Genomic DNA, 17494 nt, shown 5'->3' with positions numbered 1-17494 from the left:
TATGTGTATGTGTATGCTAAAAGTGCAAATTCTAGACTTTTAAAGGAGGAGAGAGAACTTTCACTTTTTCTTTAGCCAGCCAGCCTCTCCTGGAGAGTTCATCAACGATCTTCACTGGAGTTGCCTGCCTTATGGAATTTGGATGTGTGCATCTCCACAGCTGCATGAAACACTTTTATAAAATCTCGTATTTACAGATATCTCATGTGGGTAGTTTCTCTAGAGAACCCTGACTAATACAGCAGGTTAATAATAAACTTTGCCAGACATGAAAAAAATGCTGCAATGGCCACAAAGAACATGTCTTTGCCAGACACATGTTCTATAATAGTTTGTCTGATGTATTTTTCCTTTTCATTCTCATATTGGTGACTCTAGAAGATGAGTTCTAAGTTTGATTCTTATAAGTGTTTTTCAGGCGTGCCCTATCTAAGATATCTTTGTCTAATCCAATGTCACTATTTCTCCAAATTCTTTTCTATATTCAATTTTGCAATAAAGTGTGTATATTATTTTATAAAAAAAAAATGCAGATTCCCTCGGACCCAACCTAGATCACTAGAACCACTCTATGGGAATGGACCCCAGAATGTAAAAGCTTGCCATGACCCCAGGAACTTCTTATGCACACTGAAGCTTGAGAACCAATAATCTACAGGAGGAGCTCTAGGGCCTCATCCTGGCAAGCTCCCTTCCGGCTAACTCTTACAGAGTACCTTCTGTGTGCCACCTAGGCTAGGTACTGGGGACACAGCAGTGAGCAAGACCCATATGGCCCCTACTTTCAAGAATCACACACTCTTAGAGGAGACCAGAGGATATCAACAGGATCTGGGGTGAGAGACACTGGGTGTAGTCGAGACATTGTTAGGGAAAATAGCTCTGAGGAGGTGGCATTTCAAGATGAGAAGCGGCCTGCTAGGAATAAAGGGAACAGAGTGGCTCAAGTAGAGGCGACAGCCTGGGCAAAGGACTGGGGAGGTGCTGGGGAGCTTGGAGGAACCGTGGGGAGGCTGCCATGAGTGTGGGAGGAAAAGAGGGGTGCTGAAGAGGCCTAGCAGTCATACCAGGGAGGGTGGATGCCCCTAAGAGCTGCAGGGAACCACTAAGGCCTGGGTGGCAATCTGCCCTCCCTGTAATGCCACTGCCACCCTCAGTCCTCATCCTTGCTCCCCACCCTGCAGCCCTGTAAATGTGCAGTCAAGGTGGTCCTGGATGCCCTGCCTGAAAGCCTTTGCTCAGGTGGCCTGCCTCATACCCTGTGCTCCCCAACTTCCTCACATCTCTGATGCAGGCCCAGCTAAAATTCACCTCCTCTGAGACACTTTCCCAGCATGCCTGCCATGTGACACTGACCCAGTAACCTGTCTCGGGTAAAGAAGTCTCTAGAGGGCAGGGATGGTATCCTCTTTGACCCTGTACCCTTCTCAGAGCCCAGGGTCCTGGAGGGGCACAAGAAACATTTCCTAAGCAAGCAGTGAGCCTGTCCAGCTATCTGACTGGACATCTGCTGCCTATAAGTTCTGATCCCCATCAAGAGCTAAGTCAGGGCAGGGGAGTGGAGGCCTATCTGGGCTGTGATGGAGAGGTTAGGGCAGGGCAAGGGGTTACAGACTCCTAGATCTGGAACTGCATCCTAGAAAGGTGAGGACAACTCAAGCAAATGCCCACACAGCAACACGCCCTTCCCTGGCTCCTACTGTAGCAAGATGGTTTCTGCTCCAGGCTTGGCCACTAACCTGTGGGCCTCTTCAGCTCTCAAGAGACTTTGTTTCCACTTCTTCTATGGTGGTCTAGAGAAAGGGGCACCACACTAGGAATCAGAACTTCTACTCTGTGTGCCACTTCTGTGGTCCTACTATAAGACAAAGAGGCCATGACCCAATGGGAAGAAGTATAAGTAAAGTGTAAAGTGACTTTAAAGTTTTGATTGTAAGCTTAGTCAAATCAAAAGCCATGTTTGCTTTCACTCACTTCTGGGTCCTCTGCACCTTATACAATGTCTGGAACAGAGTACATGCTCAAATAAACAGTAACTATCTGAACGATTCAGCCTCAGATCTTTCCACGTGTACAGTGATTGAAAGTGCTGATGTTCATGAAGCCCCAAGCCTTTCTGGAAGTTCTGATGAGGTTTTCTGCTCCCTGTCTTCTCTCTTGGTGGCTCTACCATTTATTCACCACTCCTGCCTTTCCCCCTCCCTCACCCTTACAACTCCAGACACAGGTGTGAATGTCCCCTACCAAGCTTCTCGGCAAGCTCATGGGGCAGTGCTGAGGAAGAGACTGGAAGGTGCCTGACAGCCACTGCTCTGTCCTGACTGTATCTCCCTCCACGTTAATCTGGGTGTTCCTGCCTCCTGCCTGCTTCCAGCCTCCCCCTCTCAACACACATAGCACCATCTGGCCAAGAGAAACATTTTTCAAGCCAGTGAAACATGGCGAGGGGAATGAGATCCTTTCCAACAAGTGATCCCGATTTTACCAGAATAGAGGCCTCACTGGCCATGCTCACCACAGTCCCCTCCTAGCCTGGTCTTACTGCTAGGGACAGTGAACTTCACCTCCTTTTTTGCTCCCCTCCAGGGACTTGGGCTTTTTGTCACAAGGACCTGAAAGGGCTTTGTCTTTGAGGACAAAGACCGACAGAGGTAAAGTGACTTACCCAACATTACACAGCTCAGCAGCGGTGGCTAGTTGGGGATCAGGAGCTAGGATCCCACTGCCCCACATCCCATGCCCTGGCAGGAGAACATGGTTCCCTGCAAATGGGAAATGTCAGCCAATGCTAACTCCTCCTAGCCTCTCAGTTGTATAGCACTTTCACTGCTCTCCCAGTGGCCCTCTACCCTCCCTGATGGTTTCAAATCTTAAGGAAATGAAAGTCTGTTCTTGCTTTCCGAGGTGGGCTGGGAGTCCTCCTGCATATTCTAGGCCACTGTCAGTGCACAATGGCACTTGGGGCCCACACCTAATTGCAAGAGTCACTAGTTTGCCTTGTCCTAAGAAGACGCTGCACAAAGGTTGGGTTTTCAGATCCAGTTGGTGAGGGGTGTGGTAGCTCTTAGAGACCAGCTGGCAAGCTGCACACCTGGGTGACTTTGAACTTTACCTCTTTGGACCTCTCGTCCATCTTATGAGACTGCTGGACTATATCACGGCTTCAATATCTTTTTAAATGCTGCACTCCTAGCTCTGTCTGGAGAGATTCAGATTTGGTAGTCTGGAGTAGACCTGGGGAACTGTATTTACAAAGCTGCTCAGTCAGGCTCAGGACACATGGCTCAGACCATCTCTGTGGCCCCTCCCTGCATAACCACTGAGGAAGGGTCTGAGAGGTCTGACCTGGGCGGTAAGCTGGGCGGGGAATCTCTGCAGGAAGTAGGGTGTGGAGGCAATGCTGGCACGTGCTATTAGTCATCCCTGCTGCACCCTCCCTTCTCCGGCAAGCAGCCCTTACCCTTCTTCCGTCTCATTGATGATGTCACAGATCTCCATGTTGAGGGCCCAGTCCTCACTCTGCAGGGAGCCATCTGTAGCTTTCTCTGAGGAAAAGAAACCCTGAGTCACAAAGGTGCCTGAAGATATCACATGGACAAACTCAAATGGTGGGGTAGGGGGTGAGGGGGTGCAGGACAGAGAGGAGTGGCGATAGGAAGACAATGGATGCTCTTTTGTGTACGGCATCCCATTTGGTCATTTAATTCTTAGAGTAGCTTCAGGATGCAGGGAGTACTGTTTTAGACAGATGAAAGAACTGGGACCCGAGCCTATGACAAGGATGAGAGGGGACAGGATTCCAGGTGGGCTTGGCTTCAGAGGGCTTTTTTTTTTTAATAAAAATTATTTTTTATTTGAAATCAAGTACAATGATTTCTAGTACTACTATGACATACTCGTAGTCCTTGACACTTTAAAATGTATTCAATAATAATTAAAAAAAATTTTTTTAATTAATTAAAAAAACAAAAAAAAAATTACAGGAAAGAAACACAAACATTCCCAATATGTGATCATTCCATTCTACATATATAATCAGTAACTCAATAATAATATTAATAGTAACTATATCAACACTGGCAACGCACATTTACTGAGTATTTACTATGTACCAAGCACCATGATACATACTTTTAATCTTACCAGAAACCTCATGGATTAGCTCAGTCTGTCCTAATGTATTTATTTTTAAACATTATTTATTGTGAATTATAACATAAATACAAAAAGCAATACATTTTAAAGTACATTGTAACATGTAGTTATAGAACAATTTCAAAGTTTGGTATGGGTTACAGTTCCATAATTTCAGGTTCTTCCTTCTAGCTGTTCCAAGACACTGGAGACTAAAAGAAATATCAATATAATGATTCAGTAGTCATACTCAGTTATTAAATCCTGTTTTCAGTAATTCCTCTTTTTCCTTTGATCCTTCTCCCAATCTTTAGGGGTATTTGGGCTATGCCCATTCTAACTTCTTCATGTTGGTGTCTACAAAATGGGGTAGAGGGATAGAACTAGTTGATGTTCTGGAGAGGCTGACCCCTCTGGATTTCAGGACTTATCTGGCCTAGGAACCCATTTGGAGGTTGTAGGTTTCTGGAAAGTAATCATAGTGCATGGAACCTTTGTAGAATCTCTGACAGAGCCCTAGTTGGCAGGAATGGTTTTGGCGTTTGGCAACCCGTGGCAAATACCAATATTTAGCTGAATCTTGCCTAAGAGTAGCCTCCAAAATAGCCTCTCGACTTTGTTTGAACTCTCTTAGCCACTGATACCTTATTTTGTTACCTTTCTTTCCCCTCTTTTGGTCAGGCAGGTACTGTCAATCCCACAGTGCTAGGGCCAGACTCATCCATGGGATTGATATCCTACGCTACCAAGGAGACCTTGTCCCCTGAATGTCATGTCCCACATATGGGGGAGGGTAATGATTTTTCTTGCAGAGTTGGGGGGGGGAGAGAGAGAGGGAGAGGGAGAGGGAGAGGGAGAGGGAGAGGGAGAGGGAGAGGGAGAGGGAGAGGGAGAGGGAGAGGGAGAGGGAGAGAGGGAGGGAGAGAGAGGGAGAGGGAGAGGGAGAGGGAGAGGGAGAGACAGAGAGACAGAGAGACAGAGAGACAGAGAGACAGAACATATATGAGCAACAAAAGAAGTTTTCTGGAGAAGTTTCTTAGGCATAACTATAGGTAGACCTAGCTTCTCCGCTACAGAAATAAGTTTTATAAGAGCAAGCCTTGAGATAATCAGGGTTTGGCCTATTGACTTGCATGTCCCCAGTGTTTGAGATGGTGTCAGGGATTTCCCCAGTGGGAAAGTTTAATAGTTCCATATTTTTTCTCCAGTCCCTCAATGGACTTTTCTAATACTTTGTCTCATTTTTTTTTCATGGGGTTATTTTCCAATACTTTTTAATTATCTGCCCAACATACTATGGGATTATCCAGGTATTACAGTAAGCTATACAGAATTATAAGCCCTCATTCCCATTCTGGGCTCTATGTGTTTGGGTTGTTTGAATTAGCTATCCAGACAGGTTGAGCTAGATTATATGCTACAGAAAATATAACTTTGGACAAAATAAACCTCTCTTCCTACTATTGGTCTTATACAGTAGGTGAAGTTCTAAAATACAGAAAATATCATCCTTTACCCTGTATTCTGATTTATGTTAGTCCTGACCAGATTGGCTTCATTCTTATCTCTAATTGAAGCCTTATCTCTTTTTCCAGTTTCTTTAACAGTTGTTGTATGTAGCAATGCTGACTTTCAGAGTTGCAGAACTCCAACTCTGAGTCTTAGGTGTCACATAGTTACCCAAAGTTCCAGGGAAATATCAGGTAATACATATATAGAACAGCATCTCAAAACATAGAAATAACATTTACAGCTCCAGACTAAATGTGACTGCTATAAGAGCGTATAATTCAGGGCCCAAACTTCTTATAAGTATTTTCTAAAAGATACCATACAATATTTGTTTTTTTGTTTCTGGCTTATTTTGCACCACATAATGTCTCCAAGTCCATTCACCTTATTGCATATCTCATGACTTCATTCCCTTTTGCAGCTGCACAATATTCTTCGTATGTATATATCACAGTAAGCCATTCCACTTTTCAGCCACCTTATCCATTAGGCATCATGGATAATGTCTAAGGTAAACAATCCATGTCTCACATTATCCTCACTCAGTTGTATAATAATCTGCACTCTCAATTTTAGACAATTTTCATTACTCCAAAAGAAAAAAAAAATAACAGATAAACACACCCTCACCAAATAGAAAATCCAAACCTCCCCTTAACTCTTGTCTCTCCTCCCCACTAATTGCATCCCTCTGGTATTGCTGTGGTACTGTTGAGTCTTCCTTTTAAATATACGCCACAGCATGCAACAGTAGTTTTGCCCCTATCACCTCTATTATTGACTCTTTGTACAAGATTCACACCTTTGAAGCAGTCATGCAAGAACTTATTTATATTTGCAGTGTTAATCAGTGGAATACATGGCTCTACAGAACCCCTTTCAATCATGTTCACCTTCAATATGGCACTATTACTTACACCCACTAATGAACTGCTTTCATTTCCATCCATTCCCTTACATTTAAGTTCAACCTCATTAGCTAACCATTTACCTATCTCTAGTTTCTATGTATCACTAGGTCCCCTACATTCTACCTTATAGGTCTCGGAGTTTACCTTTATCAAAGTCATAATAGTTAAATCACGCAATACCTATCCTTTTATGTCTGGCTTATTTCACTCAGCATTATGTCCTCAAGGTTCATCCATGTTGTCATAGGCTTTGGGACCTCATTTTGTCTTACTGCTGCATATTCTATTGTATGTGCATATATCACATTTTGCTTATCCACTTGTCTGTTGATGGGCACTTGGATTGTTTCCATCTTTTGGCAATCGTGAATAATATTGCTATGAACATTGGTGTGAAAAGGTCCGTTTGTGTCATTGCTTTCAGTTCTTCTGGGTATTTACTGAGTCACAGTGCAATTTGATATTTAATTTTCTATGGAACTGGCAAACTGTCTTCCACAGTGGCTGTACCATTATACATTCTCACCAGCAATGAATGTATTCCAATTTCTCCACATCCTCTTGAACATTTGTAGTTTTCTGTTAGTATAATAGCAGCCATTCTTACAGCTGTGAAGTAATATCTCATTGTAGTCTTAATTTGCATTTCCCCTACCGCTAATGAAGATAAGCATCTCTTCATGTATTTTAGCCACCTGTATTTGCTCTTTAGAAAAATGTCTGTTCATATCTTTAGCTCATTTTACAAGTGGCTTATGTGTTCTTTTGTTGTTGAGTTTTATGATTTCTTTTTGTATACAGGACATCAAACCTTTATCCGATACATGGTTTCCAAATATTTTCTTCCATTGAGTTGGCTATCTCTTCACCATTTTGACAAAGCCTATTGAGGCACAGAAGCATTTAGTTTTGAGTTCTCATTTATCTATTTTTTATTTCGTTGCTTGTGCTTTGGGTGTAAAGTTTAAGCAGCTACCTCCTATTACTAGGTCTTGATGTTTCCCTACATTTTCTTCTAGGAGTTTTATGATACCAGCTCTTATATTTAGGTCTTTGATCCACTTTGAGTTAATTTTTGTGTAGGGTATAAAGCAAGGACCCTCTTTCATTGTTTTGGCTATTTATATTCAGAGTTCTCCCATGCCCATTTATTGAAAAGACTATTCTGTCCCACTTCAGTGGATTTGGGGGTCTTGCTGAAGAGCAATTGATCATAGATTTAGTGGTCTATCTCTGCCTCTCAATTTGATTCCATTGGTCAATACTTCTGTCTTTGTGCCAGTACCATGCTGTTTTTACCACTGTGACTTCATAATAAGCTTTAAAAGTCAAGTCCTCCCTTGTTGTTCTTCTTTTTAAGGATATTTTTAGCTATTTGAGGTCTCTTTCCCTTCCAAATGAATTTGATAACTAGCTTTTCCATGTGTTTAAAGTAGGTTGTTGGAATCTTGATTAGTATTGAGTGGAATATGCAGATCATTCTGGGTAGAACTGGCATCTTAACTACATTTAACCTTCCTATCCATGAGCAGGGAATGTCTTTCTTCCTATTTAGATCTTCTCTGATTTCTTTTAGCAATGTTTTGTAGTTTTCTGTGTACAGGTCCTTTACACCCCTGCTTTAGTTTATTCCTAGATATTTGATTCTTTTAGTTGCTATTCTGAATGGATTTTTTCCCTTGGTTATCTCCTCAGTTAGGTCATTGCTTGTGTATAGAAACATTACTGATTTCTGCACATTAGTCTTGTCTCCTGCTACTTTGCTGAAACTGTTAATTAGCTCAAGAAGTGCTGTGGTAGAATTCTCAGGGTTTTCCAATTACAGCATCACGTCATCTGCAAATAAAGTTTTACTTCTTTCTTTTAGATCTGGATGCCTTTTGTTTCTTTTTTCTGCCTGACTGCTCTAGCTTGAACTTTCAGTACAATGTTGAATAATACTGGTGACAGAGGGCATCCTTGTCTCATTCCTGATCTTAGGCTTTCAGTCTCTCACCATTCAGTACAATGCTGGCTATGGTTTTTTCACATATGCTATTGATTTATTGAAGATAAATCATTGGCATTGATTCCTATGTTTTGAAGGAAAGGATGCTGAATTTTGTTAAATGATAAATCATTGCCATTGATTCCTATGTTTTGAAGGAAAGGATGCTGAATTTTGTTAAATGTTTTTTCAGCATCGATTGAGATGATCATGTGATTTTTTCCTTTCAATTTGTTCATGTGCAGTATTATATTGACTGATTTCCTTGTTTTGAACCACCCTTGCATTCCTGGTGTAAACCCTACTTGGCTGTTTTAATTTGTCATTGGATTTGATTTGCTAGTTGTTCTAGTTTGCTAGCTGCCGGAATGCAATATACCAGAAATGGAATGGCTTTTAAAAATGAGAATTTAATATGTTGCTAGTTTACAGTTCTAAGGCCAAGAAAAAGTCCCAGATAAAGCAAGTCTATAAAAATGTCCAAATTAAGGTACCAACAAGAGGGTACCTTCATTGAAGAAAGGCTGATGAAGTTCAGGGTTTCTCTCTCAACTGGAAAGGCACATGGTGAACATGGCAAGGTCTTCTAGCTTCTTCTCCAGGCCTCTTGCTTCATGAAACTCCCCCAGGGGCATTCTCCTTCATCTCCAAAATTCACTAGCTGGTGGACTGTGGGCTAATGGACTCCGTAGTTCTGGTGTCTCTGCTGCTCTTGTCATTCTCAAGCTTTCTCCAAAATGCTTCCTCTTTTAAAGGATTCCAGTAAAGTAATCAAGACCCATGTGGAATGGGTGAAGTCGCATCTCCTTCTATTCAAAAGTTAATACCCACAATTGGGCGAGTCACATTCCTATGGAGATAACCTAATCAAATTTCTAACATACAGTACTGAACAGGGATTAAAAAAAAAGACCAGTCCTCCCAGAAGACTGATTAGGATTAAAACATGGCTTTTTTAAGGGTACATAAATCCTTTCAAACCAGCACACTAGTATTTTGTTGAGAATTTTTGCATCTATGTTCATTAGGGAGACTGCCTGTTGTTTTCCTTTCTTGTAACATCTTTATCTGGTTTTGGTATTAGAGTGATGTTAGCTTCATAAATTGAGTTTGGCAGTGTTCCTTATTTCTCAACTTCTGGGAAGTGTTTGAGTAGGATTTGTGTTAGCTCTTTTTGGAATGCTTGATAAAATTCCCCTGTGAAGCCACCTGACCCTATGTTTTCTTTGTAGGAAGATTTTTAATGATTGACTCAATGTCTTTACTTGTAATTGGCTTTTTGAGTCCTTCTATTTCATTGTGAGCCAGTGTATGATGTTCACATGTTTGTAGCAATTTGTCCCTTTCCTCTAAGTTGTCCATTTCCTCTTTATTGGCATATAGGTGTTCATAGTACCCTGTTATTATTGTTTTTTTAAATTTCTTCAAAGTCTGTGGTAATGACCCACTTATCATTTCTGATTTTATCTGTAGCTTCTCTCTTTTTTGTCAGCCTAGATAGAAGTCTTTGATTTTACTGATTTTCTCAAATAACTAACTTTTGATTTTACTGATTCTTTCTATTGTTTTTTGGCTCTTCAATGCATTTATTTTTGCTTTAATCTCTGTTATTTCTCTTCTTCTATTTGGTTTGGGGTTAGTTTGCTGTTTTTTCTCTAGTTCCTCTAGGTAAGCAGTTAAATCCATGATTTTTAAAAATCCAAGATTTTTCTTTCTTCTTTTTTAATACAGACATTTAGGGTAATTAATTTTCCTCTCCGTTCTGCCTTTGCTGCATCCCATAAGTTCTGATACATTGTGTTCTCATTTCACATACATCTACAGATATTTACCCATTTCTCTAGCAATTTCTTCTTTGACTCACTGATTTTTTTTTTTAACAGTTTGCTCTTTAATCTCTATGTATTTGTGAAACTTCTGGTTATTTGGTTTCCAGCTTTATTCCATTGTGATCTGAGAACGTGCTTTGAATAATTTCAATCTTTTAAAATTTACAAAGACCTGTTTTGCGCCCCAGCATATGCTCTATCCTGGAGAACATTCCATGAGCACTAGAAAATAATGTATATTCTGGTGTTCTGGGGTGTAATGATCTATATATGTCTGGTTAGGTCTAATTCATTTATCAAATTGTCTAAGTTCTCTATTTCCTTGTTGCCCCTCTATCTGGTTGTTCTACCTATAGAGAAGAGTGGTGTACTGAAGTCTCCCACTTTTATCATCAAAACGTCTATTGCTCCTTTCATATTTTGCCATGTTTGCCTCACGAACTTTGGAGCTCCTTGAATAGGAGTATAAACATTTATGATTGTTATTTCTTCTTGAAGTGTGTCTTTTATTAACATATACTGTCCTTCCTTGTATCTTATGAAATCTTTACATTTAAAGTCTATTTTGTCTGATATTAGTATAGCTACTCCTGCTTTTCTTTAGTTACAACTTGCATGGAACATCTTTTCCCATCCTTTCACTTTCAGTCTATTTGTATCTTGTAAGCAGCATATAGATGGAACATATTTCTTAATCCATTCTGCCAATCTGTATCTTTTAACTGGCAAAGTTAATCCATTAACATTCAAAGTTATTACTGTAAAAGCATTTCTTGAATCTACCATCTTATTCTTTGGTTTTTATTTGTCAGATCTATATATTCTTTATCCTCTCTCTCTCTCTCTTTTTTTTTTTTTTACCTTTAGTTACTCTTCCTGGAACTCTTCAATTCTGTGCCCTCCTCTAGACTTCCCTCTCCAGTCTTTTTATTTTCAGATGGCAGAACTCCCTTCAGTATTTCTTGTACAGCAGATCACTTGTTGACAAATTCTCTCAGTCTTTATCTGTCTGAAAACTTTAATCTCTCCCTCACTTTAAAAGGACAACCTAGCTGGATAGAGAATTCTTGGCTGGAAGTCTTTTTCTTTCAGAATCTTAAATATATCATACCATACCTTCTTGCCTCCATAGTGCCTGATGAAAAGTTCAAACTGAATCTTACATGGTTTCTCTTGTATGTTGTGACTCGCTTTTCTCTTGCTGCTTTCAGGATTCTCTGCTTCTTTTCAACATTTGACAGACTGATTATTAGTATATGTCTTGGAATAGGTCTATTTGGATTTATTCTATTTGCGGTTTATTACAATTCTTTAATTTGCATATTTATGTTTTTTGTAAGGGTTTGGAAGATTTCCCCCATTGTCTTCTCAACCAATCTTTGTAGCCCTTTACTCTTCTCTTCTTTTAGGATACTGATGATTCTTATATTTGTGTGCTTCATGTTATCCAATATTTCCCTGAGATTCAATTCAATTTTTCCAACTTTTTTTGCCATTTGTTCTTCCATGTGTTCAAATTCAATTGCCCTGTCTTGTAGCTTGCTTATTCTTTCTTCCGCCTCTTCAAATCTGTTGTGTGTTTCTAGTATATTTTTGATTTGATCTACAGTATCTTTAATCTCTGTGATATCTGCTATTTTCTATTTAGTCTTTCAAATTCTTCTTTATGCTTTTCTAGTGTCTTCTTGATATCCTTTATTTCATTAGCCAACCCACTGGTTTATTTAGGAGATTTTCAAGAACCTCTTTGATTACTTGTTCCAAATTCTGTCTCTCCTTCAGTGTTTTAAGTTGGTCATTTGGCATGGTCATATGCAGCCATATCTGCCTGCATCTTCATTTGCTTTATGATTTTCTGTTGGCTTTGAGGCATTTGATTATCTTGATCGGGTTATTTTGAAAATGATTTCCCTTAGTTATCTAAAGTTTTGTATTTGTTTGGGTTTTCATTGAAGGCCTCCTTTTGACTTGGTTTGTCAGCAGTTCCTGGCTGAACCAAGACCTGGACCTCATAAGAGTGATGCAGCTCTACTTGAGGAGCTATTTAAAGCTAGTCAGGCAATTTGTCAAACTGCAATTTCTGCTTCTTCCCACAAGATGGTGCTCTTGGAGCTCCTCTTACCCTCAGGCTACCCTCTCCCCAACTGCAGCAGCTTCCTGAGCTGGCTGGAGACCTGGTGCATTTCCAGCAAAGTTCGGTGATTCTGGTGCATGCCAAAAGCCACCAACCGCGGGGGCTCGGGGGGTGGGCTGTGTGCACCTCATTGGAGATTCTGCTTGTGTGCCCAATGGGTCTGGTGGTCCTCAGGCTTCTGCTTTGAATGACCTTGGGTTGTGGGACTGGTATTTCAACTGCCAATGCCCACAGCCAACCTAGAGATGCCTGCTGGCTTGCTTTGGATGGGGCATGGGGTTAGGCAGGGCGCAGAGTGGTATGCGGCATTCCTGAGGGCTCCAGGCCTTTGTATGGAAAGGGAAGTAGTATGCACTGTGTACTAGCTGGATGGTCTCTGTGATCAGGGAAAGCAATTCTGCTGGTTTCTGTGTTCCTCATGGGAACTCCTGATTGCAGAGTGACGGGCTGATCTCCCAAGCTATTTAGGGACAGGCACTTTCCTGTGCACCACCTCTTGTCCGTGATGGAGTCAAGACTGAGCACACTCATCCCATTCTCTCCATCTCAATTCCTCTGCTTTTTCATCCAGGACCTCCCTATATAGTGCAGACGGCCCTCTCTAGTGATTCATACCCTGGAACTGCTGTTCCAGTTGTCTCTCCATCACTTCTCCAATTGTTCCATGAAGGAGGGGTGAACTCAGCCTACCCTAATCTGCCATCTTCCTGGCAGTCTAGAGGGCATAAAAATTTTTTTTATTGTATAATATAACATATATACAAAGCTAAGAAAGAAAAAAGCAGTAGTTTTCAAAGTGCTCTTCAACAAGCAGTTACAGAACAGATCCCAAAGTCTGTCATGGGCTACCATACCATCATCTCAGATTTTTCCTTCTAGCTGCTCCAGAAAACTGGAGGCTATAAGGAATAAATATTTTTTTATCATCACAATCAACCTTTTCTTGCATGAAAAAAACCCCCATATATACAACAAAGCAATAAATTTCAAAGCACAGCACAACAATTAATTGTAGAATAGATTTCAGAGTTTGGTATGGGTTACAAGTCCACAATTTTAGGTTTTTACTTCTAGCTACTCTACTGGAGACTAAAAGAAATATCCATATAATGACTCAGCAGTCACATTTGTTTGCTAAACCCTACTTTCTCTGTATAACTCCATCATCACTTTTGATCTTTCTGTCCCACTCTTTAGGGGTAGTTGGGCTATGCCCATTCTAACTTTTTCATGTTGGAAGGGGCTGTCAATAATTTGGGGTAGGGAGATGGATCTAGCTGATATTCTGGAGAGGCTGACCCCTCTAGGTTTCAGGACTTATCTGGTCCAGGGACCCATCTGGAAGTTGAAGGTTTCTGGAAAGTTACTCTAGTACATGGAACCTTAGTAGACTCTTATATATTGCCCTAGGTGTTCTTTAGGATTGGCTGGAATGGTTTTGGTTGGGGGTTGGCATGTTATGATCGGTAGCAATGTCTAACTGAAGCTTTCATAAGAGGGACCTCCAGAATAGTCTCAACTCTATTTAAACTCTCTCGGCCACTAATACCTTATTTGCTATACTTCTTTTCCTCCTTTTGCTCAGGATGGCATTGTTGATCCCACGTTATCAGAGCCCAACTCATCCCTGGATCCATCTCCCATGCAGCCAAGGAGACTTTCACCCCCTGAAATGTCATGTCCCACATAGGGGTAAGGGCAACGATTTCACTTGCAGAGTTGGGCTTAGAGAAAGGTCACATCTGAGCAACAAAAGGGGTCTAGAGGGCTTGTTTTTGACAAGACAATACAGAGGCAGTATTCTATCTGATTTTTATAATTGGGTTCCTTTTTCAGAGATATTGATACCATTCCCAAATTTTCTCATGTCTTTGCTTTTAACTGTTGCGTCTTGTTGAATAAAAGGCGCTGAATTTGATGCAAGTTCAATGCCATTTCCTTCAAGAATTAACTCATCTTTCTGGGACTGAGATATTGAAAAACCAACACCCAGCCTCATCCAAAACCTGCAGGTTAATTTTCACCTAAGAAATTTTGGATTTCTGAATAACAACATTGATGGGGATGTGAGCAGACACAGACTTTGCCTTGTAAGTAAGCCCAATGTACCACCCTTGGCTGTGTTCTGTACATGACTACAGACAGTGTCAATTGTAGCCAGACCTTTCTATTTTCCCACCATTTGTCAACCTGAAGCGTCTTCTTTTTTTTCTCAAGTAGACTAAGTTCTACATTGATGTGACTGACATCCCTCCACAGGGGTCCTCTAAGGCCCTTCATAATAACTGCACATCCCTTCAGCATGATGTCAACATTTTCTTTAACAGTCTGGTTGTTAAGAATGGACTTTTTTTCTTGCAGCAGATGAGACAAAGATATTTTCTTTTGAATTGGTAACCATTCATATGGTTCAAAATGTAAAGATCCCCAAAGTGGTCTGCAATGGAAAGTAAATTTATCTCCCTCCCCAGTCTCCTGGTCCCCACATCCTAGAGGTACCCATGGAAGCAGTTTCTTCTAAGCATCCAGACACACTCTTTTCCTATCAAGCAAAAGACATAATGTAGTTTAAATATAGATTTTGTTATCAACAAATGACCTAGTTGTTCTCTTCTCCCTTTTCCTTTTATATGTTCTCCCAATAAATTAGGCCAATACTGACCCACTTTGAAGATCTGCCCCAAAGAGTAGTGGCCATTCAAACAATGCATCTAGCATGGGACTTGGCATCAAACTATAAGTGGTGGTGATTCATTTTTTAAAGATTGAGGTAAAATCCACATAATATAAAATTAACCATTTTAAAGTGGCATTTAGTCTATTTACAATGGACTGTAGCTCCACAATATTGTCATGTCATGGTGATTCTTAGGGTAAGATTTTCAGGCCAGGAGTCAGCTCCAAGATTCTTAAGAGCTGTAAGGTCAAGGTCAGTGACTATTTACTCGGGATCTGCTGGGTGGCAAGAATTGGACTGGTGGACTTCTTGTGGACCATGTGAAGCACCCACCAATGTTAGGTGAATGATGGATGCAGAAAGACAAAGCTAGGATATTCACAAAAGTTCTTTCAGAAAAAGAAATCTGTCCTTCACTCAAACACATAACCCGTTTTCGTTTTCCCCTCTGCCCTTTTAGAGTCTCTTCCTGCAGATCACTTTTTTTTTTAAATTTTATTGATAAATCTTCACACACATATAGTCCATACATGGTGTACAATCAACGGCTTGCAATATCATCACACAGCTGTGTATTCATCTCCATGATCACTTTTAGAACACTTGCATCACTCCAGAAAAAGAAATAAAAAGAAAAAGGAAAAAAACTCATACATCCCATACCCTTCCCTCTCACTGACCACTAGTATTTCAATCTAATAAATTTTACCCTTGTTGCCCATGATTTTTAAAAATTATTATTATTTTTTTATTCATATTTTTAACTCATTTGTCCATATCCTGGTTAAAAGAAGCATCAGACACAGTGTTTTCACAACCACACAGTCACATTGTAAAAGCTGTATAGTTACACAATCATCTTCAAGAATCAAGCTTACTGGAGTACAGCTCAACTGTTTCAGGTACTTCCCTCTAGCCACACCACTACACCATAAAATAAGAAGGGATTTCTATATAGTGCATAAGAATAACCTCCAGGATAACCTCTCGACTCTCTCTGAAATCGCTCAGCTACTGAAACTTTATTTTGTCTCATTCTCCCTTCCTTCTTTGTCGTGCAGACCAGGTTTTAACACAAGTTCGACCACAGCACACATGGGCAATTCTTCCAGGTACATGAAAAAACACTGTCATGTTTTCCCATCTGATGTGCATATATTTTCACGATATCAATGGCTGTGTGATAAGACAGGGCTTGTCTATGATCAGCATTTTAGAATTCAAAATTGGGCTGACTTCAATATCCTAATGTGGTCTCACTCTCTCTCCAGGCCACTAAAAAATCCCTCTCCTCACTGCCTTCAGTGTTCTGGTCTGCTCTTGCTTTTAGACTCTGGCTCAGACTCTGGGCACCCACACACCTTCCTGGCTTCTGTGGCCATCCTGCCAGCCTCAGCCATCCCTGCTGACTGGACTCTCTGACAGGTAGGCACAGTGCTGTCAGTCAACCATCCATCATTCCCCAAGGGCTCTTAAGGGACCTGGCACACCGTACTCATGCTACTTAACCATCACAGCCTTCCTGCAAGGGAGTTTCTCACATCACTACTATGTATAAGAGATGACTGAGGCACAGAGAAGGCAGGTGGCTTCTCACCTACTGCCCAGCAATTTACATGCTAGGCCTGTTCTGGGCACTAGGGTTACAATGGTGGACAGAATGGACGTGGTGCCTGCTCACTGGCATGTAGAGGAGGTTGAGGCATGCTCCGAACCCAGGGCAGCCTGCTCCAAAGCTCCCATCCTCCGGACAGAGGAGGACTGTCTCTAACAGACTAGGCAGGGCCCTCTTCCTGCTAGGCAGGCAGGCCCAGCCCGCTGGGCAGGGCCTGGGCTGGGCTGGCACAGTCAGCTTCTTAAACTGTGGCTACTGTGACCTTTGTTTTGAAACTGGCCTGACTTTAGTTCCACCCTGAGTCCTGCCTTGAGTTCTGCAGCCAGAGAGATGCTGGCGTGGCCTAGGAAACATGCCAGGAAGCTGAGACAACAAGGAATGGGTGGCTTTACTCCCTGGATTATGGCTGGGTGGAGGACATTAGGAGGAAGGAGGAGAGTAAGGGCTAAAAGAAGGACCCATTCATCCCACAAACATTTATCAAGCTGCTTTTTAGTGCCACACTCCCCTCCTTTGAGGACTCACACACTTAAAGAACGCCATGGAAGAATCAGGGGGGTGGAACAAGAGCCCTCTGAGCAGAGGGGGCCTTACCTGACTCTGGGGGATTGGTGGAGGGGGGCAGTGGTTAATTAAGCCTGCTCCTTCTTCAAAGGCCCCATCTCAGGGAACCCAGTCATGAGGTGAGGGCCAGA

The 17494-nt window shown here is 41.4% G+C and overlaps 1 protein-coding gene across 6 annotated transcripts in view; it reads right to left on the bottom strand.

The window, feature by feature from the left end:
• TOM1 (target of myb1 membrane trafficking protein) overlaps positions 1 to 17494 on the bottom strand; it is a 53335-nt gene that overhangs the window by 20562 nt on the left and 15279 nt on the right. For 5 of the 6 annotated variants that reach the window (XM_077168661.1, XM_077168660.1, XM_077168662.1 and 2 more), the window contains exon 2: positions 3461 to 3545. In XM_077168661.1, coding sequence (XP_077024776.1) covers positions 3461 to 3545 — 85 coding nt within the window. Of the gene's footprint in view, positions 1 to 1739; positions 1851 to 3460; positions 3546 to 17494 lie in introns of those variants that run through there. The other variant, XM_077168664.1, reaches the window with a different exon arrangement.

Source organism: Tamandua tetradactyla, chromosome 7, assembly GCF_023851605.1.
Source record: "Tamandua tetradactyla isolate mTamTet1 chromosome 7, mTamTet1.pri, whole genome shotgun sequence".
NCBI classification, from domain to species: domain Eukaryota; kingdom Metazoa; phylum Chordata; class Mammalia; order Pilosa; family Myrmecophagidae; genus Tamandua; species Tamandua tetradactyla.
The sequence above is the reverse complement of the archived record's forward strand: the minus strand, read 5'-3'. Positions and strand labels throughout refer to the sequence as shown.